The following is a 25,583-nucleotide window of genomic DNA, read 5'->3' as shown; positions in this document are numbered from 1 at the left end:
ATCAGTGAAAAACAAAACAGGAAAGAAAAAAAGAAAATTTGGAATATTGTTAAAACCTTATAAAAGCAATATCATTGTGCGATATCAAGACACAGCTGTACTTTCTTTTAGGAATCTTCATACAATTTCGACAGCAAGTTAAATGCAAGTTCTTTGCATTTTCTGTATCAAATTTGAACAGAATCATGATCATCATGATGATCTCACTGGTAAAGATTTTTTTCCTATGTGACATAAAGTTAGATTTGGTCGGTGGTGCTTGGTATTTTGCCAAGTTTTTCTTTTCTTTTTCATTACCCCGACTCTCATTTTGAGAATGTCACATTTCATAGATTGACAAAGATTTACATGACGAGTGATTTCCGTCAAGAATTCATTTATCATTCTGGAACACATGGTTTTCCCTTCTCGGATTTAAAAGAAGTAGCATTGCTTCTTTCTTCTTATTTTGCTTTTATTTTATTAATAAAAAAGCGATTTATTTGCTATGTCAATAATCTCTTTTTTCTATGTCCACATATCATTCCGGAATTATCTTTTACACTTATGACACAACTCTTCTGTAAACTGTAAAATTAGATCATGTGCATTTGTTATGAATGTATCACCATATCTAATCTTAGGTATCTTCAATCAAACATGTTTTTCTATTTGTTTATTGTTTATATATTCTGTTTTCTTTAAGATGTTTAAGTATAAAAACCACCATGGTAGTCCTGGTTTTCTAGCCGTGTCCTATACAGATGGTCAGTCCACGGCCCCAGGACACTAGCCAATGTCCAGATTTATTTCTGACCTGTCCATGGAAACAACCACCAATTAGATCACTTGAGAAGCCTAATTAGTCGGGTCCTTGCTGAGAAGAAAGTGTTCGGTCCGGTCTATCTTAATGACTGTTCGATATTAATTCAAACTTTTAATTTTTGGAGACATTTATTAAAGCTTAAAAACTACAAAGTCTAAATTTTGAATAAAGTATTACATACTTAAAATATGCAGCACTTTCTTATGTAAATTTACATAATTACACATAATTTGAAATCTAATTTAACGTAAATATGTTTTATTTTTTTGTTTGTTTGGGTGATTGTTGTCCACTAATTTAATGATAAAAGGTGTCTAACGTGTTACTTTTACTGTCGGAACCTTCAAAGCTGTGACGTCATCAGCCATGGCCTATCAAAACAATGCCGGCTCGTGTATAGCTCGTGTGTGTGTGTTTAATGCACGTGCCGTTTGTTTAGTTTTTAAAAACATCCTTTCAATAGCAGTTAAACCATTTGTGGACTTAACGAAAATTGTTTGTTTATACATGTCAATTTGGTGTACTTTCTACACAGTTAATTTAACAAACATCAACATATTCGGTCATCATTTGAATGTACTTTTCAATTTGTGTAATATATATTTATTATTACTGTAAAAAGGTGATAGAATCTACAAAATTAGAACGAGAAAATTAGAACCAACAAGCTGGAATATCACCTGATTTGGTATTTTACATTGTGTTGTAAAGTTGTAAAGAGACTTGCTCATGTCCCGACGATATTTTTTATTCTGTGGTGTTTGCAGTTGTCCTCACCCCCTCTCCCTCTAACAGAAAGAAAGAAAGTTAACTTTTAGAAGCATCTAGGATCAACATTGATAGTAAATTAGTTATGAAAAATTGTGGTAATTTTATAGCTCTTTGTATTACGGGGCTAAGTATATATACTTCTTATATGTAAGTAATCAAACTTACATCAGTACGGAACGGTTAACACTTACACATTATCGTTAGGGTATTTGACGGTACAACTTCGCACAGAAATTACAAAGGGAGACAATCGGGTAAGTTTAATTAAATTTCAACTTTTCTATCGATCAGTGAATATATGTATACTAAGTTTACATCTTGTTTAAAAAAATATTTCTTTTATAGATATAATAAGCATATTTATGTGAGTACGGATTCTGTATGTGTTGTTATAATTATGGATTTATCTCTTATTCAAGATATGTGTTGTTACAATCGCTCAGTAGACCAGACGTGTCTTTATCCCTCAACTAAGTATCTTCATCTGCTGTCATCTACACGTCTTACCCATCCATCTAAGTGTCTTCATCTGTTCACGGAGTGATGACCGAGCAAAGAACGAAAGAAAGAAAGAAAGAAAGAATTATTAATGAAATTTTAAATAAAATTTCAATCATCACGCGTCGTTCTCATCCTCAATTTCGTAGCTCTTACGTAATGTTTTCCCTGTCGGTTTCAACGTTAAAAATATTGATGTAAATATATATCATTCTTACTCCAAAATCTTATTCGATTGTTGTGTACAATTGTTTACAGAATATATTTACTTGCTGTGAATACAAGTGCCAACACTGGTAACACACTCGCTTCTCACCTATAGGCGTCCGGGGTTCGATTCCCCGGCAGGACATTACAAAATAGAAGTGACCTGCATAACCACGTGGGTTTCCCCGGTTTCTTCACGCAGTAAAACCTCTCTCGTGATTCAATCCTGGCCAACACGAGTATTTAGTAAAAGATTATATCTTATTTCTCAATAATTGTGAAATACATACAGTTTCTGGTTTAAAATGCAATTATTCATGAAAATAATTATCCCAATTATTTTACTTTTTTATCTTTATTTCTTGCTGTTCTTTTCTGAATGTATTTCGTTTGTGTTTATATTAACATTATTAAACAATGTCGTTATTTTCTTGATTCTAACAGATGGGTAGGTTGTTTGTGTAAAATAAGCATACCTACAAGTGTGAATTTGTTTATACTATGCACACAGCCACCACGCGCGCTTTATCCATGTCGGAACACAACCGTAACACCTGACTGCCTGCCCCACCCTAAACCTGACCACCTGTCTATCCCACATCCCACAGTCCCACAGTCCCATCTACACTATGATCACCTGGCCCCACCCCACGGTCCGACACGACCGATCGTCCTCCACCTCACAGTCAACTCGACGGAGTCCACCTCCGCCTGTCATTCCCGCCTCTCCACTACATAGAAACAAATACTATATCTTCGACGGTCCCTTTTCATTTTTCAGACACAAATCTTTTATCAATTTTCATTTTTCTGAAATGTTCGATTCGTCATAAAAGAGAATTACATTTTAGTAACTACATAGCTACTTATATGAGGAAGAATTCTCGTGTTATCAATTATCAATAAGTATACATACGAATTCATTTACCGGAAGAAAATATCAATAACAGATGTTTAATTCTTCCGAGAATCTTGAATATTTTCAAAGTCATCGTCTTTAGTTTTCACTCAAACGTGTTTTCTGTGTCCTACTGAATGAAAGGGAATGTGATACACTTAAAATCATCATATATAATATACTTGGCAAAATGATCATAATTAGGTGAGAGAAGGAAAGTTATGAAGTCGATTCACAACTTATATTAAAATCTATTCATTTTTTCTATTTTATGGAGCAAAAAAATCACCGACTTGTTGTATACAACGTCCTTAAGACCCATTCTATCATCCGTGCCGTTTTTTTTTTCAAGTTTAAAATTAATTCCACGTCTGATTAGATTTTATTTCTAAACAATGATTATCTAACATGTATATATAAAACCATATCAACCAACAACCAATCAATCAACTTCTTTCCTTCTCTAAGACACGTTACGTAGAATATCAATACTTGAAATTGAGTGCTAGTATATGTTTGTAAATATGTCATCATGATTTATCTGTAATTATTACACATTGTAATGACTGAAGAGAGCCCAGCAAGTTACAAGAACTTGTGACAACTCCCTTTGATACATTGTCAATAAAATATGTTTGAATGAACCAATAAAATAAATTTGAAAATTATGAATGACAGATTAAATTTGAAAAATATTTCATATAACGTATCTTTTATATCCGTGCGTACATTACACTGAGAGAAAAACAGAAACTGTAGACTTTGGTAAGCAAATAGACTAGGTTATATATGTACTATGTACGTACAGTCTACATGCGTATAATGCTTAGTTGAAAATCTACCAACACGATCAGTACCATTATCAAGTTTTCATTCTATATTCAGATAACCATCAGCGACATCTATCTGTGTAATTTGTTCCTTTAATTATCTTACATTCAGAGACGAGTTCGTCACCACCCCAATCGATCACACTCATCGACCGAAAATAGTTACAAAGCATCAGTAAGGATCGAATGAAAGCCAAAACTAGCGAAAGGACGAACATGGTGGAAAGCTAGTGAATCGTCACGCCTTCATGCATACGGCGGTCGCTTCTGATCATCGGTAGCCAATCAGAACGCAACGTGGCACGCGACCCGATAATATGATACCGATGCATAATATTTTCAATAAAAACAAATCTGATTGGTTAAGAAAACCGAGGAACCAACTTGTCCTCGGAATCGGTATAAATATAGAGAAAGGAAAATCATATTAGTCACTTAATTTTCCAACATCACCTCTCAGAATCGACACTATTTTTTACACAAATTTTCAACCCATCAAAATGACAGATGAAAGCCGAGTTTCCCTGGGAGACGAGCGAAACGACAAGAGAAAAGTGGACGATTTCACAGCGTTGTACAATTTGGACGCTGCCTCTTCTACTCGTGGTTTAGTCGACAACGGTACGTATATATACAGACTGTTAGACTCTCTCATTAGACAAAACCCCAAGGCAAATTAAATTTATTCGCACAATAATTCATTTTAGTAATTAACCCAATTTTCTACCATGGCAGTTAATAGAGGAAAGCATTCAAATCAAAATTATGGAATAATGATCGAATCACCAGGTAAAAGCACCAGTCGAACAGGCTACAAATTTTATTACTTATTGGCAGAGTAATGTAATTTTATTTACAATAGCACTAGGTAAATGAATACAACAAGACTTCGTTACCGCGGACACCGGCGGAATATGAAATAATGTTAAGAAGTGGGTGATACAATTGTCAGCAATTTGCTTGCGCTAACCACCTTCGACCAGGACAGGTAATTTGTACTAAAGCCATAATTTTGTTTTCTCCTAACGAAATTTACTTCTCCTGAATGCTTTCACTAGTTTCGGTTTTCACAATAAAACTAACAAACAAGATTAAGACAGCGTTCTAGGAAACGTCTCCATGTTTTAACATCGTCAAGTAAAGGAGATTTTCGCTTTAGGAATCTGACTTGAGTTTATAACGTTCCGAAGGGTTATGTTTTATCGGTCAGTTGGATTTATAGGAACGGAATATAAATTCGGAACGTCATTCCGAGGTTTTGAAATTGCGTGTTCTCTCTGGAAATCTACACCGGGATTATTTGGAATTATCATTTAGTAGTGACATTTTGTCCTATCGCGCGTCTTTTTCACCGTTTCGGTAAGTTGGAATTTTCGTTATGTTTTTATCTTCATGATATATCATCAGTTTCCAGTAGAAACTGAATATATCTTTTTTGTATTTTCCGTAAGATATGTAGGCAAACCAAAGAATGAACGATTCACATACATAATATATATATATATATATATAATATTTCACATAAAATGCATTAAAATAGTTTGATTATATTAGCCGTTAAGAAGTGTGGCGCAAACGTTGTGTTTTTACATAGTTCATCTGTAAAATCTCGTGCAATGATAGAATATGCCATTTTAAACTCTTTAAGAGAAAAATATTTTCACTGGATCTGCGGCCGTGTTAGATTTAGCGTCCAGTTGTTACAGTCATTAACGAAGATGTTGTTTTTTCATTAGAAAATATATCCAAATTGTAACTCTTGTAATTTCACAACTTGTATAGTGACATGGACACAGAAAAGATATTTGTTTTCACAATTTCTTCTTTTGGTTTCCATTTGAGCTCCTATAGTGACATGGACACAGAATAGATATTTGTTTTCACAATTTCTTCTTTTGGTTTCCATTTGAGCTCCTATAGTGACATTGACACAGAAAAGATATTTGTTTTCATACTTTCATTTTTGATATCGTTGATTTTGGTTAAATTGTGCTATTAAGATTACAGATCGTACACAAAAAGCAATATATTTCACAAATCTAATTTCGTACTACCATACCAACCAGTTATGCGTTCCTAATTACCTTCGTTTAAATCTCCAACTTAACAAATGAGGTGATGTGGTGTCGTAATCTATCTTGTATTGAAATTACAACTTAATTTCCACGGTGTCAACGCACAAGAATAGAATATTATATCGCACCTGGCTGAGGCAAAAAACAGGATGAGCTTTCATCGAAATATGAACAACCGTCGTAGCGATTTCCAACAATTTTAATTAATTTTCACAGAGTATTTATAAATTGCATAAAAATGACACGTATGTCTGTTTTACTATCAGTTGATATTGCGCTTATTTATCGTCTTATTATCTTTTACATACATTATTTATAGAATAAATTATTTATAGGAAATAATATACACGACCGCACGAAAAAGTAAATTATATGATTTGAAATTCCGGTTTTTGTTTAATACTGGAAGCGATAAAATATACGCATAGATTTATTTTCGCAAAAATACATTTGTCCATTTTTGTTTGAAAATTCCAACGATTAGTGTATAACATGCACTTTCGTTGTTTTTTGATAGCTGTATATCGGGATTTAGATAAAGGTATTTAGTAAAGATAAACAATATCATACATTCCACATATATATCCGGTCGTTTTCTGGTGTTGTCTACCTACATCTATTCAGGTATAATTCCAAAAACCTAACTTTGTAATTTCACACAAAAATAAATAAATAAATAAATAAATAGTTAATAAATTAATAAAAAAAAAACAATAGATAAAAAAATATAGGTTTTACTTTTGTATATTATATTAATCCATATTTGTCTGAAACAATACAGAATTTAAACAAATCATACATATTTTTATAAAAATGTACATGAATTCTCAAAAATAATAAGATCTCACCTTTCGGAAAACCATAAGAATTTACTGAACCGTGGCCATCTATTACGGATATTGTTAGTTTTTGTTTTAGGATGAAAGAAAAAACCTGACAAGTTGAGAAGCTCAAATAGCACTGCCAATCTAAGTCACTATAATGTTTTGCTGTTACATGAAAAGAAGAATGTATATAGATAAATTGATATAGTTTGATATTGAGAAAAATGTTTAGTTAGAGGCATTTTAATTTCTTACGGAATTATGATATCATTACCGGACATACGATTCGTTTCAGCGTTAAAAAACTTACAGGAAAAATATCGATCTATTTAATGATTGATTGAAAGTAATTATTTTAAATGTATCTCTCAAACATTCAATTTCATCTTAAATTTTTATCATGACATTATAATAGTATTCTTCCGCTAATCAGGAAGTTAAAAAAGCTGATTTAAACTATATTTAGATTACTGAAAAATATTCACGTGTTCATTTCGAATAGATAAAAGAAATATCCATACGAAAACAGGACTATAGGAAAGAGGTACTAAGGTTGATTTTCAACTATTCTACTGTGTTTTTGCAATAGAACTGATATGAACTGAAATAGTTTGCCATTCCGGTGAAGATTTCAAACAAACTTTCGATTTAAAACATATGGTCAATGGTGTGTCGATTGTTACACCAGTATATCTGTCGGTTATTTCACAAGTTTGGTCACTCCAGGGTCGGGATCCGTGTCATGTTAGGACAAAGTGTACACCGACTTTTTTGTGATTAATTAAATTACTGCATCACTGTTACAACACGGCCACACGAGGCCAAAGGTCTTACAGGTTGCCATCTGACAATAGATAAATACTGGACACGGAACGGAATCTCAGGTGACAAAACAGCAGTTTCGTTTGACCAGTGGCCGAAGGTGTGCTGGACACAATCTTTCTCGCCATCTGTTATCACCTTCACACCTCGGCCAGAATGACCACTGGTCAACGTAAATAATTTAGGAATCGTCCGCCGAAAACCCCGGCAATCTGTTAGTTTATGTAACACAGTAACGTTCTATTTTCATACTCTGTACTTTAACCCGTACGGGTCGCGGGGACTGAGATATCTGTAGCTCTCCAGTATGATATATTCGTTTTACCCGTATAAATAATGATATCTTGAAACCTAGGATAACCAAACCTGTGGGCTAGATTTCGAAATGAATTCGTTAAGAGGAAATTAACAAGTGATTGATAAACATGGATTGTAATGTAAATCAGGGTGACGAGGCGATATTTATAGACTTCGAAATAGATCATTTCGGTGAGTTAGCTGTGTTTTTATTCCACCGTGTTTATTTTTGTGTACTTATAACACACATTTTAAGAAAGGACACGTTTTTTTTCTTTTTCGTTTTTCTTTTCTGCTTTATTTTAATGACTACATTTCACGGAAAGCAAAAAAATGTTTTTAGATATCGCATCAATTCTATGGTGCATGAAAATAATTAAATTTTATCATTTGTTTTATTACAGGTCAAGAGGGTGCATTTAAAAAGATAAAACATGAGCCCGGATCAGGATCTGGTTCGTCGATTGGAGGGGTAGGAACTGGAGGGTCGGGTACAGGACACAACCCATCATCTTGTCCTACTCCCGCGCGACGAAGACATCGGACAACTTTCACACAGGAACAACTACAAGAATTAGAGGCCGCTTTCTCAAAATCTCACTACCCGGATATTTACTGTAGAGAAGAACTGGCGCGAATTACCAAGTTAAATGAAGCTCGAATACAGGTACGATATGTATAAAAATTACCTTTTTTTTCCCGACCAAAGTTTTATTCGGTTTTATTAATGTAATGAATTAGTGATGAATACTTGCAAAAAACACAGTCAATGTCCTTCCAAATAGCCTCCTGCCCATTCCAAGATTCTCCCCCACCGTCAAAGTCTTATCTCTCCTCCCCAACCACAGCACCGTCCGTCCTTTACTGTCAAAGTGTCGTTCCTCCTCCCCAATAAAAAGGCGTCCATCCGCCCCACTCACAGTGTCTCCCTTTCTCCCCACTAACAGTGTCGTCCCACCTCTCAACTAACAGTGTCGTCAGACCTTCCCACTAACAGTGTCCACCCACCTCCCCACTAACAGTGTCGTCCCTCCTCCCCGCTATCAGTGTCGTCAGTCCTCCTCACTAACGGTGTCCATCCACCTCCCCATAACAGTGTCGTCCCTCCTCCTCCCTAACAGTGTCGTCTCACCTCCTCACTAACAGTGTCGTCCCTCCTCCTCCTTAACAGTGTCGTCCCTCCTCCTCACTAACAGTGTCCATCCACCTCCCCATAACAGTGTCGTCCCTCCTCCTCCTCCCTAACAGTGTCGTCCCTCCTCCTCCCTAACAGTGTCCACCAACCTCCCCATAACAGTGTCGTCCTTCCTCCTCCCTAACAGTGTCGTCCCACCTCCTCACTAACAGTGTTGTCCCTCCTCCTCCCTAACAGTGTCGTCCCTCCTCCTCCTCTTTAACAGTGTCGTCCCTCCACCTCCTCACTAACAGTATCGTCCCACCTCCTCACTAACAGTGTCGTCCATCCTCCCCACTAACAGTGTCGTCCCTCCACCTCCTCACTAACAATATCGTCCCACTTCCTCACTAACAATGTCGTCCCTCCTCCCCACAAACAGTGTCGTCCCACCTTCCCACTGACAATGTCGTCACTCCTCCCCACAAACAGTGTCGTCCATCCTCCCCACTAACAGTGTCGTCCCACCTCCTCACTTACAGTGTCGCCCCTCCTCCCCACAAACAGTGTCGTCCCACCTCCTCACTAACAGTGTCGTCCCTCCTCCCCGCTAACAGTGTCGCCCCTCCTCCCCGCTAACAGTGTCGTCCCACCTCCCCACTAACAGTGTCGTCCCACCTCCCCATTGACAGTGTCATCCCTCCTTCCCACTGACAGTGTCGTCTCTTCCCCACTAACAGTATCGTCCCACCTCCCCATTGACAGTTTCGTCCCCCCCCCCACTAACAATGTCGTCCCTCCTCCCCACTAACAGTGTCGTCCCACCTCTTCACTAACCACTAACAGTATCATCCTACCTCCCCTAACAGTTGAATAACAGTGTCGTCCCCCTTCCCACTAACAGTGTCGTCCAATGACAGTGTCGTCGTTCCCTCAGCGTTGTCTCTCCTCCTCACTAACAGTATCGTCCCACCTCCCCACTAACAGTGTCGTCCCTCCTCCTCACTAACAGTGTCGTCCCTCCTCCCCACTAACAGTGTCGTCCCACCTTCCCACTGACAGTGTCGTCCCTCCTCCCCACTAACAGCGTTGTCTCTCCTCCTCACTAACAGTATCGTCCCACCTTCTCACTGACAGTGTCGTCCCTTCTCCCCACTAACAGTGTCGTCCCTCCTCCCCACTAACAGTATCGTCCCACCTTCCCACTAACAGTGTCGTCCCTCCTCCCCACTAACAGTGTCGTCCCTCCTCCCCACTAACAGCGTTGTCTCTCCTCCTCACTAACAGTATCGTCCCACCTCCCCACTAACAGTGTCGTCCCCCCCCCCCACTAAAAGTGTCGTCACTCCTCCCCACTAACAGTGTCCTCCCACCTCCCCACTAACAGCGTCGTCCCTCCTCCCTACTAACAGTGTCGTCCCTCCCCACTAAAAGTGTCGTCCCTCCTCGCCACTTACAGTGTCGTCCCACCTCCCCTCTAACAGTGTCGTCCCTCCTTCCCACTGACAGTGTCTCGTCCCCCCTCCCCACTTACTGTGTCGTCCCTCCCCACTAAAAGTGTCGTCACTCCTCCCCACTAACAGTGTCTTCCCACCTCCCCACTAACAGTGTTGTCTCTCCTCCCCACTAACAGTGTCGTCCCTCCCCACTAAAAGTGTCGTCCCTCCTCCCCACTTACATTGTCGTCCCACCTCCCCTCTAACAGTGTCGTCCCTCCTCCCTATTGACAGTGTCTCCTCCCTCCTCCCCACTAACAGTGTCGTCCTTCCTCCCCACTAACAGTGTCTTGTCCCTCCTCCTCCCTCCATCCCCCTCACAGTGTGGTCCCGCCCTCTCTCTCACAATGTGATCCCTCCCTCCCCCTCACAATTTGGTCCCTCCCTCGCCCTCACAGTGTGGTTCCTCCCTCCCCCTCACAGTATTTGTCCCTCCTTCCCACTAACAGTGTGGTCCCTCCTCGCCCGTCAATGTGTTCCCTTTTCCCTCATTAAAGTGTGGTTCCTCATTCTCCTCTCAGTGTGGTACTACCCTCCTCCTTACAGTGTGACCCCTATTCCCTATCACAGCGTAGCCCTCCTCATCCTCTACCCCAACCCCAGTATTGTTTCTCCTTTCATCATCAAAACTGTTTAAAACTAAAATACTTGTTAAATTTAGTATTACTAAATTGTGATACATGTATATTATATCTAAGATAAGATGTGTGAGTTCTAAAATTCGCCGGCGTAGCACCAACTTAAAATCAAATCAGTGATTATTTTTACGTTCAGTTTCTGACAATGACATTAACGAAATGTGATGTGTATACGTAGAATCAATTACGCGTGTTCATCGCGCTGGACAAGATTTATTTACTTCTACCACCATGTTGATGAAATTTTTATTTTAAAATATAACCCATTAAAGCAATGTTCGATGAATCTGAAATCTATAACTAATTTGATGAATTTGGACAAGGGGTTTGTACTGTTATAAATTAGATATTTTGATTTCAAAACAATGTTGAGTCATACTAGGTTAGTGTCGCATTAAGCTACTGATGCTTTCCGTCAACCTCCAGACTTAGTAATTAATTCGTTACTCACCCGTTATACGATCCCAGCATTGTCAGCTTAATGGAATTGTCAGTGAAATAAACTTTTTTTTAAATGACGAAAAAAAATGAATAATTAGAATTGTTGGAGATAAAGCAATGACCAGTAAAATGAAATTTCGAATTTATTCATCTATTTCTTTCTTATCGATATGAATGAAATGTGATTCGAAAAAATCGGTCATGAGCTACTACTATGATCACCTGTGTGCTACAGTTTAGAGAGTTGCATGCGAACTCAGTAGTCCACCAGCAGCAATTAAAGGCCTTGTTAATTTAACAATGGCTCAATTAACGTATGTCTTCAGTAGAACATTGTCCCGACCTCCCACGAACTCGGTCTGTCAACACGGAATCGGAAAATGTCTGTGACCATCATCAGACAGATTCTGGGAGACAGATGGAATTTTCCGGCGTGAAATCGTCACCACAGGGTTTCTATAGGCTGTCCCTTTAACAGGACCTAGACAACGGTACCGTTAGATTTCGTGGTCGATTGAACTCAGAACTTCTCTGTTTTGTCAAAGACCCGATTTGTAGCAGTTAATGACCTCCCGCTAGTTCTTTGGGTACTCAAACATGTCTTGGGGTTGTTTGTTTTATTCTCAGCAACCTTCGCAGGAATACCACGCGGATTTTTTTTTACTAAGGGCGAATAACTTTCATCTGACTTCTCAATAGGCAGTGTCCTCATTTGACTCAATAACAATATCATGGGACCTTTTCTGGGTCAATAATTTCTCTACTAAAATTCTATACATGAAATAAAATCAGAGATTTTTTATCAACACAATCGTAACCGTGCTTCGTAATATGTAATATGTGCGGGAAAAGTTTGACTCTCGCAGTGTTTTAGAATTCTGTAATACTGTTTGGGAAATGCTTATGGGCTGCATTCTCATAAAATAGACAATTATCTCTATACCCACATTTGATCGACCACTGTGTTTACCGTTTGGTAGCTAGGCAACACTTGTCAGTGTAAACGTTTTGGATGACGAGTAAATCATGTTGTTTTAAATGTGTTTTTCCTGTATTTATCCATCATTAGGAATATTTATCAAGGTTGGAAATGTGACGAAATTAAATACATCCTTTCTACGATCAGTTTTAACTGCGAATTGATATCAAATCTATATATTTTTCTTCTCTTCTGTTCTTTCTATCTTCTCATATTTTCTTCCTTTTGATAAAATGATTTAAACTTATAATTGTAAGAATTACATATTTTCATTTTTATAGTTATAAATATGTGTCACGTGCAGTATGTAAATTATGTGTAATTTTAATTATGGAGAAGATTTAATAAGTAGTTAGATCTTGGTCTGATCCATTTATCTGTTCCTGATAATAAAATATGTTTAAATCAAATCACTGCAACAATTTGAACCTGGACGCTGCCATCTTGTGACGATGCAAACAAAAGGTGCCCCTCCTCTCTTAGATATGGTTGTGTAAAGACCTTTATTGTCCAAATAGGACTCGTTGGAGGCCTTTCCGCACCCACGACGCAGTTTCATTACAAAGGGTCTTGTACATATATCTATTATATACTGCTGCACGAGCTAATTTGACATTTCTGTTTTGCAGTTAACAAATGTACCCACGAAAAAAAACCAAAAAAAAAACTTTTATGTTTAAAAAAATCTATAATAAAACTTCAATGTAAGATGTCAATGCTTGATATTTCATTTTCTAGGTAAAATTTATGAAATAAAATACAGATGTATGTTGACACGAATTCCATGAAGAAAATAAATAGCTAATTTCCCTTATATTCGATTTATAGCAACGATTCGCATCGCTTTCATATACTAAGTATTTTGTACATTTAACTTTCATCTTGCTCCAACACTACAGTTATGGGTATTTTAATGCCGTGATAAAGATTAGAAACTGGACAACGTTGTCGACAATTCTATTAAGCCTGAATTAAAATAGATTAACTTTGTAGAAGTTATAAAATAAGCTTAAAGGTTGTGTACTTTCGTGTATCGAAAGAAAATTTCAAGAAAATATCGAGAAAAAAAATGAAAGTGCAAACATGTATATCCATTAGTTGTGATCTGGGAGCCAACAGAAAATGTGGAAAGCATATGCAATAACATAATGGACGTGACACTGTCCCTCCGTATCTATACATTATCTAGTTAAACCATATTCGACACAATAATGGTCTTTACTCATCGATCAGACATTGAAGGGAGAGGTCGGCGATTGGGAGGAGATAAAAGCCAAGCACCACGCTGTTTTAAACTTGAGTGAAACAGAAATTTATCCCCTCGGGTTAGAATTGGTGGTTATGAATAATAAGAAAGAATCTTAAATGAAAGCTCATCTCCAAGTTCGATGTTAAAATCCAGAAATAGCAAGGAATGTTGACAGATGTAGTCACAATCAGGGGTGAATGTCTCACATCAAACGCGTACAAAAGCTTTTCGTTCGTTTTAAAGGATTTGGTTTTTCTACTGCCCTTTAACGACGAGTCTTATTGGAGTGGAAAGAAGATGTTCCTGAGGAAATAGGAAACTGTTAGCATGACATTATTCTAGGATAAAACCCAAAGGCATACATGGTTTTTATTTTAATTATCGGAAAACTTGTAAGAGTTTAACTATATGCAACATCGAGTAGTCGTTACCAGCATGCTTTGCCATACCCTACAGTAAAGAAACAGGTGCCTAATACCAATAATTTTCTTATAGATTGCCTGCTACGTTTTCACATATTACATGTACAATTCATAACAACACGTGGACAAGAAATTAAAGAATTAAGTGCTCTTAGGTCATTCATTTTCCCCAAACATGTATTCGTTCATCTTTATTTCAAAGAAATCTATTACGGAACAGTTTGCTATAAGACAAAAACAACAAAATTATTTTTTGTTCGGAATTTGAGCCGATTCAGGGTTGGCTATCTATTGAAGGAACTACGCCAAATGAACTTAAAAACATTTTCATAATTTGGTTAAAAGGTAGATACGACTGTGTCATACACTCTAAAATGTGGAAGGTAACAATTTTTTTATATTCATTTCACTCGATCACTAGGCCTTCGACCGTTTTTCATTGGCTGGGCCATTCAGAGATTGATTGTAATGTCATAATAAGGACAATGACGTTACGTCATGAATTGAAAACGATACAAAAATTAACGGCACCGTTTTCATATTGCTCTAGAAATTTTATCAGAATGTATTGATTGTGAGTTATATGATAAAAAATATCTTAAATTTGTCTCGGAGGTTTTTACTAGTCATGATTAGAAAAAATGCAAACCTTCTCTGACTCGTTTCATAAAATCTAATATAAAATACATTTCTGTCAGGTCCTGAGTCTATAGTTTCATTGATATTAGTAACATTAGGTAATTCACGAGTTTAATATTAGGTTATAAACAGGGGGTAGAGTAGGATTAATTTTTATTTTGTTTTTATTTATTAATTTATTGATGATTATATATTTTGTTTTGTTTTTGTTTTTCGGTTAATGTCGATTTTGTTGGCAAAAATAATATATATTTCTTTAATATGTGGAGAAATTTCATCAGTAATGACAAATTTATCTGATGTTTGCCTACAAGACTTCAATTTAGCGATAAACCCTTTTTAGGATGTGTAGAAATGTGATAGTTTTGTATTTTATTTTGCAATATATATATCTTTAAGTGTTTGGATAAAATGCTATGGTATCTAACTGTATAATGTTAAGTAATAAAAGGTTATCCATAATTTTTTCAAAGTATAGCATTGTAATAATTTTACATTTTTCTGTTATTAAATTTCTTATGATAATCTTGATTGACATCTATAATATTTTTGCTGTAATTGATTAACGCCTTCGAACTATAACAACAAGCCTTTAAAGATATTATTTCCGAACCAGAACTTGTGATTTTTTCCTGTTGGAAGACAAGTGGTATAAATCATAAAAACATCTATATGTTTATAGACAAAAAACAAAAGCAAAAAATAAATAAATAAAAAGAAAATGAATAGATAAATAAATAAATAAAAAAAATGAAAAGATAAATAAATAAATAAAAAAATAAATAAAATAAAATAACAAAACAAAAACAAATAAATAAATAAAATGTGAGTGAAGCACATCAAACTTTATTTCATTCATAATTATATACATTTACATTTTGTACATACAGAAAAGCAGTAAGAATCACATTTCGATCGGATTCAGAGACAAACTTTGCAGTTTATATAAATCTGTTAGTAACACATGAATAGGAAACTTTTCTGTATTGTGAAAAATTAGTAAAACAGTAAGTAGAAGACATGGATGTGAAAGATATGAAGGGAAAAGAAGTGAAAAAATGGGAGGACATAATCTAAACAGGAAAAACACGTGCTGTGACATTTGTGCATCGGTCTAAAACGATCATTTAAACCTAAGAACAGGTAGTTTAGTTTTAAACAAAGGAAATTATCAAGGAGTTTTCATCATTTGTAAGCTCGCTGTAACCGAAAAGTATAATTTCTGTTGATAAGGATGGCTCAGACTACTAAAACAACGGACCCGAAGCTCGGCGAAAATTCGACATTGTAATAAAAACGACATCGTAATAAAAAAAAATGGTCGTTGATCTCTGAAACACAACAACAGTAATATATGTATCACAACAATAGCATGTATCTCACTAATATATAATATATATTCATATATATATGTGTGTTGGATGGATACATTCAAAACGAATAATACAAATACATTCGGGTTTAATTCCACAAACAATTAAAAATATATCTTACATATATTTAATGAATTCTAAGACAGATATAAAAAGAATGGTATTACTCAGTTACATTGCCATAGTTTATTTGGAAAAAAATGTTTGCACACATCAAATTTATGAGGATGCTTTCCATATTTTCTAAAATTTTCAATTTCTCAATTCAAGCGATTTCAATAAAATCAGAGATTGATTAAGTTTTGAAGCTAAAATACATAAAACATTTAAAAGAGAACAACATACGGCATGTAATTAAATATTTTATTGATTGAATAAATCGGAAGTACTAGTTAGGCAATTGTATATCACATCTTGTTTAACATCGTAACTACCTGTCCTGTTTTTACATGAGAATATTCTATCACGATAGCTTTGATTATTTACCTCCATTAACAAAACAAAGATATGTTATTCCTAGAAAAATAATAATGATAATAATTACTAATAATAATGAAAATATGTGAAATTATTTTATAATAAAGTGGGTAAAGTAAACAGATTGAGGAACACAGTCTGATGGTTGTCGTCGGAAGATTGTTCAAAAGACATACAAGTGAATTGCTCCTTTTAATACAGCCTTCGAATTAAATTCGGCAGAAACAAATAATGAACTCAACTAAATCACGCCTCTGAGGCTTAGGGCCCAGGAAGAAGTAAAGAATTTCCAAGACACGATGGTTGAATGTATATTGAAATCTATCATTTCACACGCTGCAGGGGTTTCTTAAGTTTTTCTCGATTTACTTTTGGAAACAAACTACAGAATTTATAGGCTTAATCATTTAATAGATGTGTTTTTGCTATTAACTCTCGGAAACGCGTAAGATGATATCTAAATGCCAATTAAGAACATGCAATACGAAAAGTCGGTAATTTTTGCAAATAATTTAGAGAATATTTTATATGATGACCCGAATGCAGTTATAGATGTTTTTGTTTTCTTATCGAGATCTACAAATAATGTATGAATCAGGATAAAATGCAGGATGAAATCAATATCCATTTACAACATTTTGATTGACCAAAGACTTAAATTTCGACATTCGTATCTCTTATATAATGACAAATCTCACTTACTACCTTCACCAAACATACAACACATTAATGTAAATATTTCTATACAATACCTTTGCTTAGAATATTTTGATATATATATATTGGAATGCCACGCTATTGTAAGTGATACTTACCATACAAGTATAACATAAAAGAACAGTGATCTCTATTTCATTGTTATCACTATTTATACCTGTAGTTCTTTGTGTTACGGTTCTTCTCAGCTCTTTATTTTGAGACCAGTTTTCGTCCCCGTATTTTGTCCATGAGGTACCCGGCTGTCTACGTTTGCCAAGATTCCTGTATTTAAGGACGCTGTAATGCAATATTCTTTATATCAATTGCGTTCTTTTTTGTTTGTTTTATACTTACTAAAATGCAATATGGATTTTATTCGGGAGGTTTCATCTTTTCCTTGTGTGTGACGGTATGGTTTTGTTTGTTTAAACTTTGTGATGAGATCGTTTCCTTGTGTGTGACGGTATGGTTTAGTTTGTTTAAGCTTTGTGATGAGATCGTTTCCTTGTGTGTGACGGTATGGTTTAGTTTGTTTAAGCTTTGTGATGAGATCGTTTCCTTGTGTGTGACGGTATGGTTTTGTTTGTTTAAGCTTTGTGATGAGATCTTTTCCTTGTGTGTGACGGTATGGTTTAGTTTGTTTAAGCTTTGTGATGAGATCTTTTCCTTGTGTGTGACGGTATGTTTTGTTTGTTAAGCTTTGTGATGAGATCTTTTCCTTGTGTGTGACGGTATGGTTTAGTTTGTTTAAGCTTTGTGATGAGATCTTTTCCTTGTGTGTGACGGTATGTTTTGTTTGTTAAGCTTTGTGATGAGATCTTTTCCTTGTGTGTGACGGTATGGTTTTGTTTGTTTAAGCTTTGTGATGAGATCGTTTCCTTGTGTGTGACGGTGTGATATGGTTTTGTTTGTTTAAGCTTTGTGATGAGATATTTTCCTAGTGTGTGACGGTATGGTTTTGTTTGTTTAAGCTTTGTGATGAGATCTTTTCCTTGTGTGTGACGGTATGGTTTTGTTTGTTTAAGCTTTGTGATGAGATCTTTTCCTTGTGTGTGACGGTATGGTTTTGTTTGTTAAGCTTTGTGATGAGATCTTTTCCTTGTGTGTGACGGGATGGTTTTGTTTGTTTAAGCTTTGTGATGAGATCTTTTCCTTGTGTGTGACGGTATGGTTTTGTTTGTTTAAGCTTTGTGATGAGATCTTTTCCTTGTGTGTGACGGTATGGTTTTGTTTGTTTAAGCTTTGTGATGAGATCGTTTCCTTGTGTGTGACGGTATGGTTTAGTTTGTTTAAGCTTTGTGATGAGATCTTTTCCTTGTGTGTGACGGCATGGTTTTGTTTGTTTAAGCTTTGTGATGAGATATTTTCCTAGTGTGTGACGGTATGGTTTAGTTTGTTTAAGCTTTGTGATGAGATCGTTTCCTTGTGTGTGACGGTATGGTTTTGTTTGTTTAAGCTTTGTGATGAGATCGTTTCCTTGCTTGTTGACTATTTCGTACATTCATTATATCAAACTTTGACCCTTGCCTTGTTTACAAGTGTCATAAGTGAACGTTTGTATTGATGGTGTGATGAACACCCAATTTCACATTTTATTCACCTATAACATCGGTTTTCAAAAGTTGCGAATTCCAATGTGTCCTTTCACGATATTTTACAGATTATCGTTACCAAAATAATCCAACATTGTATTTATTAAAGTAGATACATCCGATGAGATGAGGGTGTCAGAATAAGAAAAGGGATGTTTATATTTACAAATTAAATGCTGCCTTTGTTTTTAATGAGAGCTGTACACGTGAAACATTCGTTTACACTAAACTTATCAAACTATCACACGTATGTTTCGTTTATTATTTACCATTGAACTTAGTATAATATTTTATTATTTTGAAAGAAGTCCGTCCGAATTTATTTTCAGACATATTTATGAAAAGTATTTCATTCAGATTAATGATTTAACCAAATATAACAGGAACATTTGCTAGCACATTGTCATATGTGTGCTCCCAATTGTAACATTCACATCTGACAAAGAATTATGGAAAGGGAAACATTTTTGTATAGGGATTTATATACGTAAAGTTTTTGAGAATCCATTAAGTCTGGGTTTTAACAGGTCATCAAGCAAACAAACAATTATTAGATATTTCAACATCATTTAAAAAAGTAAACATATTCATTTATTTAAAAAATCTTTTAAAAATACAATTACTCTAAACATTTTTTAATCAAAATTTTCTTTATTTACCATTACATGTATATATTCATGCTAATATGCTTTTAAATTCACACCATTAAATGCCATGGGGGTTATGTCTATTAAACAGATTTCATACCGAATTATTCAGAAGAATATCGATCGTTTACTTTATTGAAATATTGAAGTACATTGATGATCTTCCCTGCTAATTTTGGTATAGTGTTAACTAATTTATTAAACTATTCCGAAGTGTGTTACTTTTGTAGGTCCCTTTGATTTAAATTTAAGTTATTTTTTTATCGTTACAATCTTTCTATTGACAAAGTATCCAGGCACTGTCATTGGTTTTTGCAACCTACGATATACTGCACACACTTCTTTTAAAAAATAAATGTTATCAAGTTCATTTAAAGAAAAAAAAATGTCAAACCAAAATTGGGTTGAATATTATTATTTCCTTCCAAAGTGTGTAAAAAGTCTCGAAGACATCTTACAAATAAAAAAAATACTAGAAAACCCATTGCGTTTACCGAAACATACAAGTTGGAAATAACAACAGAACCAGCTTCCGGTCTGTAAGGCATTTGCAGCATTTAGTATCTATAGTAAATCACATTTGTTCTCATTTGGAGATAGCAATGAAACTAAAGCAATTTCAATAGATACGACCCTAACTATTCACACCAATATTAATTCTCCAGCGCTCCTATACGCTTAGCCCAATTGCAAAATGTTTAAACGTGTTTGCAGCCATTTTTGATATAACGAAGTTGTCATGTGCGCTATGTAAAAACATTATCGTACAGAGTAGCTTAGGGGAAGATTTGAAATTGAATTTCGTAAATGATTCAGGCGAGAAGCGATTCTGAACCCAACATCTCCTTTGATGAATTTTTATGCGTTGTTAATGCAGCGAGCGGCCACTGTGAGAGGGTAGTCCATTAAGGACTGTGTCAATCTCGAGAAGCGCCGCTGGTCTCTCGGGAGACGCTACCAGAACAAGCTAGAGACACTTTGAGTGCCAAACAGCCAAGGCGGCAAGATCGGCAAATGCTCTTGATTTGGCTCTGGTCTCACGGCTCATAAAGCTTGCAAATTTGTATCTTAAGGCAGTGTTGAGTTTCAGCATCGTAGAACGCGTTTTGGTCTCCGCGGTGTTCAGTTTAGAAGAATTCGGGCGAAAAGCAATCCAAGCTGGCACCGAAATCGTTAGGAGGTTACACCAAGGGCCTGAGCCGCTCATGTTATTCCAAACATTGATGTAGAAAAATTAACATCCTGATCCTTCTGACTGGCTTCATGTCGATCAGTCTTCCTCAATATATTTCGTAAATAGCTAAGGGAAAATAAGTAATGTGGAATATTTCTATTAACAGTGTTTTGAAATAAATTTCTTTTGGCTTTTTGTTAGGGATGACTGCTAGGAAAAAAAAGAAGAAAAATATTTTGAAAACCATTTAGCTCTGAGAAAGAAACTTCATTGTGAAAGAAATTGAACAAAACTTTATTTAGATATTTTGAAATGTTTCTTAAATATCAGTTACAGTATACGTTTATATGCTTGATTCTTTTTATAGGCATATTTTATCCTTTTTGACATATCTTACTGATAAAGAAGAATATTGTAAACGGGACAAAAACAAGTTAAAACTGGGACCCTTGATAATTCTTATTAAATATTGTATTGCTAACTAAATTAATGTAAACTGAATTTATTATTAATTTCAGCCTCTTTAACAAACACGAGCCACAAAGAGGCATTTTCGTTTCAATACTCAAAGCATTGTTGATAACAATTTCAGCAATAAATTAAAATAGTTCAATTTTTCACGGCTTAAAAAAACCTTAAAGCAAAACGTTGTATTTCTGTGTAAGGAGTTATGTCATATCATTTCAATGTATATATTTTCCCACAATTTCAGTATCTAAAATAACGAGCGAAAATTAAAATCCCCCGAAAACAGCTCCTTTTACAGCATTGAGTCAGGCTCTTTGGTTTGGTGATACATCTTCTCTTTTGGTAATTTTTTTCTGTTGATATCACCTGTATGGCTACTGATATATCATTAGGGCGTCAGACAGTAATTATTGCTCGATCTCAGTCTATAATACAATATCTCAAGGTCTTAGATATGATACATACGCTTCACATTAGTTTGAAATATCGTTTAGTAAACCAATTTGATTTTTCACGGAAAGTTAGGCATGCATCGTAAATTAAATGTCTATTATGTGGATGTTCCTAATGAACAGGAAAGTTACATTTATTAAAGAGATACGCAGAACGTAAACATTTAGATATCTAATAAGAGATCCGCTTCACTGCTACCATGTTTCGAAAACAAAAGCCTTTAACCTTTATTAAAACGATGAAACAGATCATCAATAGATTATTCATTCACATTTTATGGACATTATATCTAATTAAGGGAAATATTGGCGTCCCTGTGTTTAATTTTACTTGAAATTTTGCAGCATTAGTGTTTTTTAAGTTGTGTTCATAATAATTAGTATTTAAATGTACATTTCATCTGAAGCAATTTTTAAAAAATCTTCCTACATACCACTACTGAGAATGTTGACAATTCAGAATTGCAGTGATATTTGATCAATATAATACATTCCGTTCTTTAGAGTTAAAATAATGTCCAGGAAAATTGATGGATATTAAAAGCCTATTTAAATTTGAATGCCTATCTGACCAACAGGTAACTTACCATCGCTTCCTCTATTTTGTGGTATGTCGTAACATCAGGGAAGCAGTATGTTACGGTATTTATGCTAAAATAGGACATGCTAAGAGGTGATGATGCCTCGATTGTTCCAACACGTGTGGGCGGACGTCGAAACACACGCTAGACACGTGCCAGTTGTAGAATTGTAAATGGGGTACACGCGAATTCTAAATGAATAGGAGAACACACACTAGTTGTTCATGGATATTAGTTTTTACCCTTTTAAGTAGTGCTAATAATCTATGATTTAAAACTAGCTGGAAATCGTAAATGCTTCATACTTCAATGTATTAGATGACTATTATAAATATTATTTCATTCAAACTTGTCGGATAGAGCGCAAATGTTTGGTACCCGATTTTCGACTAAGGAATGGTGAAGTAAGGCATTTTGTTGATTGTCTCAACTTGAGGAATGTACGAAACAGAAACATGGCATAGGAAGAAATACGAATTCTGACAAAAGTATAGTCCTATCATCCGATATTCGAGAATCTTCGAGGGGTGGAGAGTAGCCAAGCGACCAGAATTATAATCGATTTGTCAGCAGGTGCTCTTCATACAAACGGACATTGATGACGGAAAACATGACAAAGCGCACTAATTGCTCCAATAAAGGGCTACCTTAGTGGCCAGAACACGAATTCATTACCACAGTAATTGAATTACGGAATATCCGTTAGTTGGAAAAAGGCTGAGAGAGTAGCGCATGTTTAAAGGCCCCACTTTGCATGAACACGGGTTCTGTGGTGCGTGTTCTGTGACTGATGGGAGTGCTTGTACAGCTCCCTTGTCGAGCAACCTCTAACAGTCATTCCCAGCCTTGCATGCCAGATCTCGTGGTAGTGCATTGGCACAGAAAGTACGATTTTATAATCACAATTACTACAGTTCACCACTGATGAATCTGGCGTTCTCTGTGACGGGTTGGTAATTGAAATCAATTCAGCTTCTTGTCGTGTTGTTGGCTGACTCCAGGACAGTTTTCCAAGAGAGCGTACTCTGGTTTGCGTACGACGATTGTTGTAGTCAGTTCTGCGCGCTCCAAGAAGCACACTTCTGCTTCATTAAACGCTATGGAATGTTTTTATAACACGTATCATCACTGTCTATTTGATTTCAATTAAGTATGCAAAATAACCCTCTATCCAGAAGCTTGTTCCGCTTCCTATCTGCACGAAACTGCTTTGTCCACAGCTCTTCTGACACGAATCTACGCGATGTGACTGTAGTTTAAATGAACCAGTCGTAATTCCAGTGACAAAACATTACAAAAACTCCAAAGAATCTTTTTTTATTTATTTTCATCAATTTAAAAATACATGTTGACATTTTTAATGAACTGTCTTTATTTGAATTGAAAACACTCCTCCAGAAATGCTTAGTTATTCTTGTTCAAAAACCAATTTGAAATACGCTTTGAATTTTTGAATCTGACGGAACGCTGAAGTAAGCAATAACATTAACAAGGACATAATGTTTAGCTCGATTCAGAACATTTTTATTTTATCGATGCAGACAGAACTGAAGAAAGCACTAATGTTGTTACCTCGAACCCAGCTGCGTTATAAATCTAGTCATTTCACACTCAGAACGCCGTCAAGTTAAAGCAAATAAAATTCCAACACGTAAAAGATTGTGTTCAAAATCAATACTTTCCTAGTATGTATACGATATTGAGACATGAACATTGCATGTACACGTAGACAAGTGTTTTAGAAAATGTTATCGACGTATTCTATGACTCTTTAATTACATTCATTATTGATATGCAAATCAAAGAAATGCATAATCAATGTATGTATGTATATTTCGAGGTTTCTGAAAGGGCTCCATGTAATATGTTTTTACCTTTTTGATCATGTTCGTTGAAATAAAATAGAATTATATACGAATAGCTAAAATAAATATTTTCCATTTTCGATGGAATTTACAATAATCATTTATTAGCTGTGCATTTCAATAATTTATAACCTTTTGTTTTTTAAGTCCATTGTTGTTGTCTCCACTATTTTTGCCGCATTTGCCTTTAGGTTGGTATGCCTACAAAACCCTTCAAGTTTGTTATTGTTTTCATTATCTTTTGACTTGTGTGTATGAACATGTCTGATGTCTTTTCTACAGGTATGGTTCCAGAACCGCAGGGCAAAATACCGGAAGCAGGAAAAGCAATTGGCCAAATCGTTGTCTCCAGTCATCAACCCAGCTTGTAATGGGATGATGAGAAACATATACCCCACGACATCCCGACCCTATGCTGCTTATCCAACTCCCACCAACATGAACACGATGGCACGCTATCCACAGATGAACTCCTCGTATCCTCCTGTAGCCCAGTTCGGTGGGATGAGTAGTATGCCTACGGGCAACATGGCGTCGATGCCCCGTCAGGTGCAACAGTTCCAGATGACACCAGACTACAACTTGGTTAGTGTTTAGACCTTGGGTCATTATGCTGCGCTTGAAAATGTTACTGATAGAAGATACGAATGTGTTTGTCTTATATTTGGCACGAAATTACGTATGCATTTTGAAGTTAAATTGACACAATATAGGTGCTGCTGTTAGAGAAAAACGAAATACTGTTTCACTTGTAAAAAAATCTAAACTGCATAAAAATACATATATATCCAATTTCAAATACATCAATCCAGTAATAATAAAAGCCACCGTAAGACAGAATTATAAACACAGCAGAACATTAATATAGTCCACTTATTCAATTTCTTTGTTTCCTTTGACAAAAAGTCATCTGAATTTTAGAACGTCTCAATATCATCTGATATAACATATTATATCATTTTCCTGTGATAGTACTCTATACACTACCAGTATTTCTACTCCCTCGATTGTCTATCTGCCTTCATAACGGGGTTGTTTACATTTACATTTATGTTTAAATGGTTTGCCATATGTCCAATTACAAAACCTGTTATTTCAATTAAAATGTTTATTTGTTTGTTTTATTTAAAATCAGGAGTCCCACGAGGATGATTGGTACAATAAAAGTTTGACGGCACTCCGAATGAACAACGCACACCATGGGTTGTCCAACTCCGTACTACAGTATCAAGCATGACTGTCAAACTCGG

The 25,583-nt window shown here is 35.6% G+C and overlaps 1 protein-coding gene across 1 annotated transcript; it reads left to right on the top strand.

Moving 5' to 3' along the window:
• Nucleotides 1–4,509: 4,509 nt before the first annotated feature.
• Nucleotides 4,510–25,570, top strand: LOC132543596 (homeobox protein unc-42-like). Its single transcript, XM_060207110.1, has 4 exons — nucleotides 4,510–4,630; nucleotides 8,432–8,694; nucleotides 24,616–24,918; nucleotides 25,469–25,570. Exons 1-4 carry the CDS (start codon nucleotides 4,510–4,512, stop codon nucleotides 25,568–25,570), a joined length of 789 nt encoding a protein of 262 aa, XP_060063093.1.
• Nucleotides 25,571–25,583: the final 13 nt, after the last annotated feature.

The sequence above is a fragment of the Ylistrum balloti genome, unplaced genomic scaffold, assembly GCF_031769215.1.
Source record: "Ylistrum balloti isolate Yb309-2 unplaced genomic scaffold, AGI_CSIRO_Ybal_v1 Utg369758, whole genome shotgun sequence".
In the NCBI taxonomy this organism is placed as follows: Eukaryota; Metazoa; Mollusca; class Bivalvia; order Pectinida; family Pectinidae; genus Ylistrum; species Ylistrum balloti.
This window is presented reverse-complemented; position numbering and strand designations above follow the sequence as displayed.

Coding starts and splice junctions, on each gene's coding strand:
- LOC132543596 (XM_060207110.1), top strand. CDS start 4,510: ATGACAGATGAAAGCCGAGTTTCCCTGGGAGACGAGCGAAACGACAAG. Junction 4,631..8,431: donor TCGTGGTTTAGTCGACAACG/GTACGTATATAT, acceptor GTTTTATTACAG/GTCAAGAGGGTGCATTTAAA. Junction 8,695..24,615: donor TAAATGAAGCTCGAATACAG/GTACGATATGTA, acceptor TCTTTTCTACAG/GTATGGTTCCAGAACCGCAG.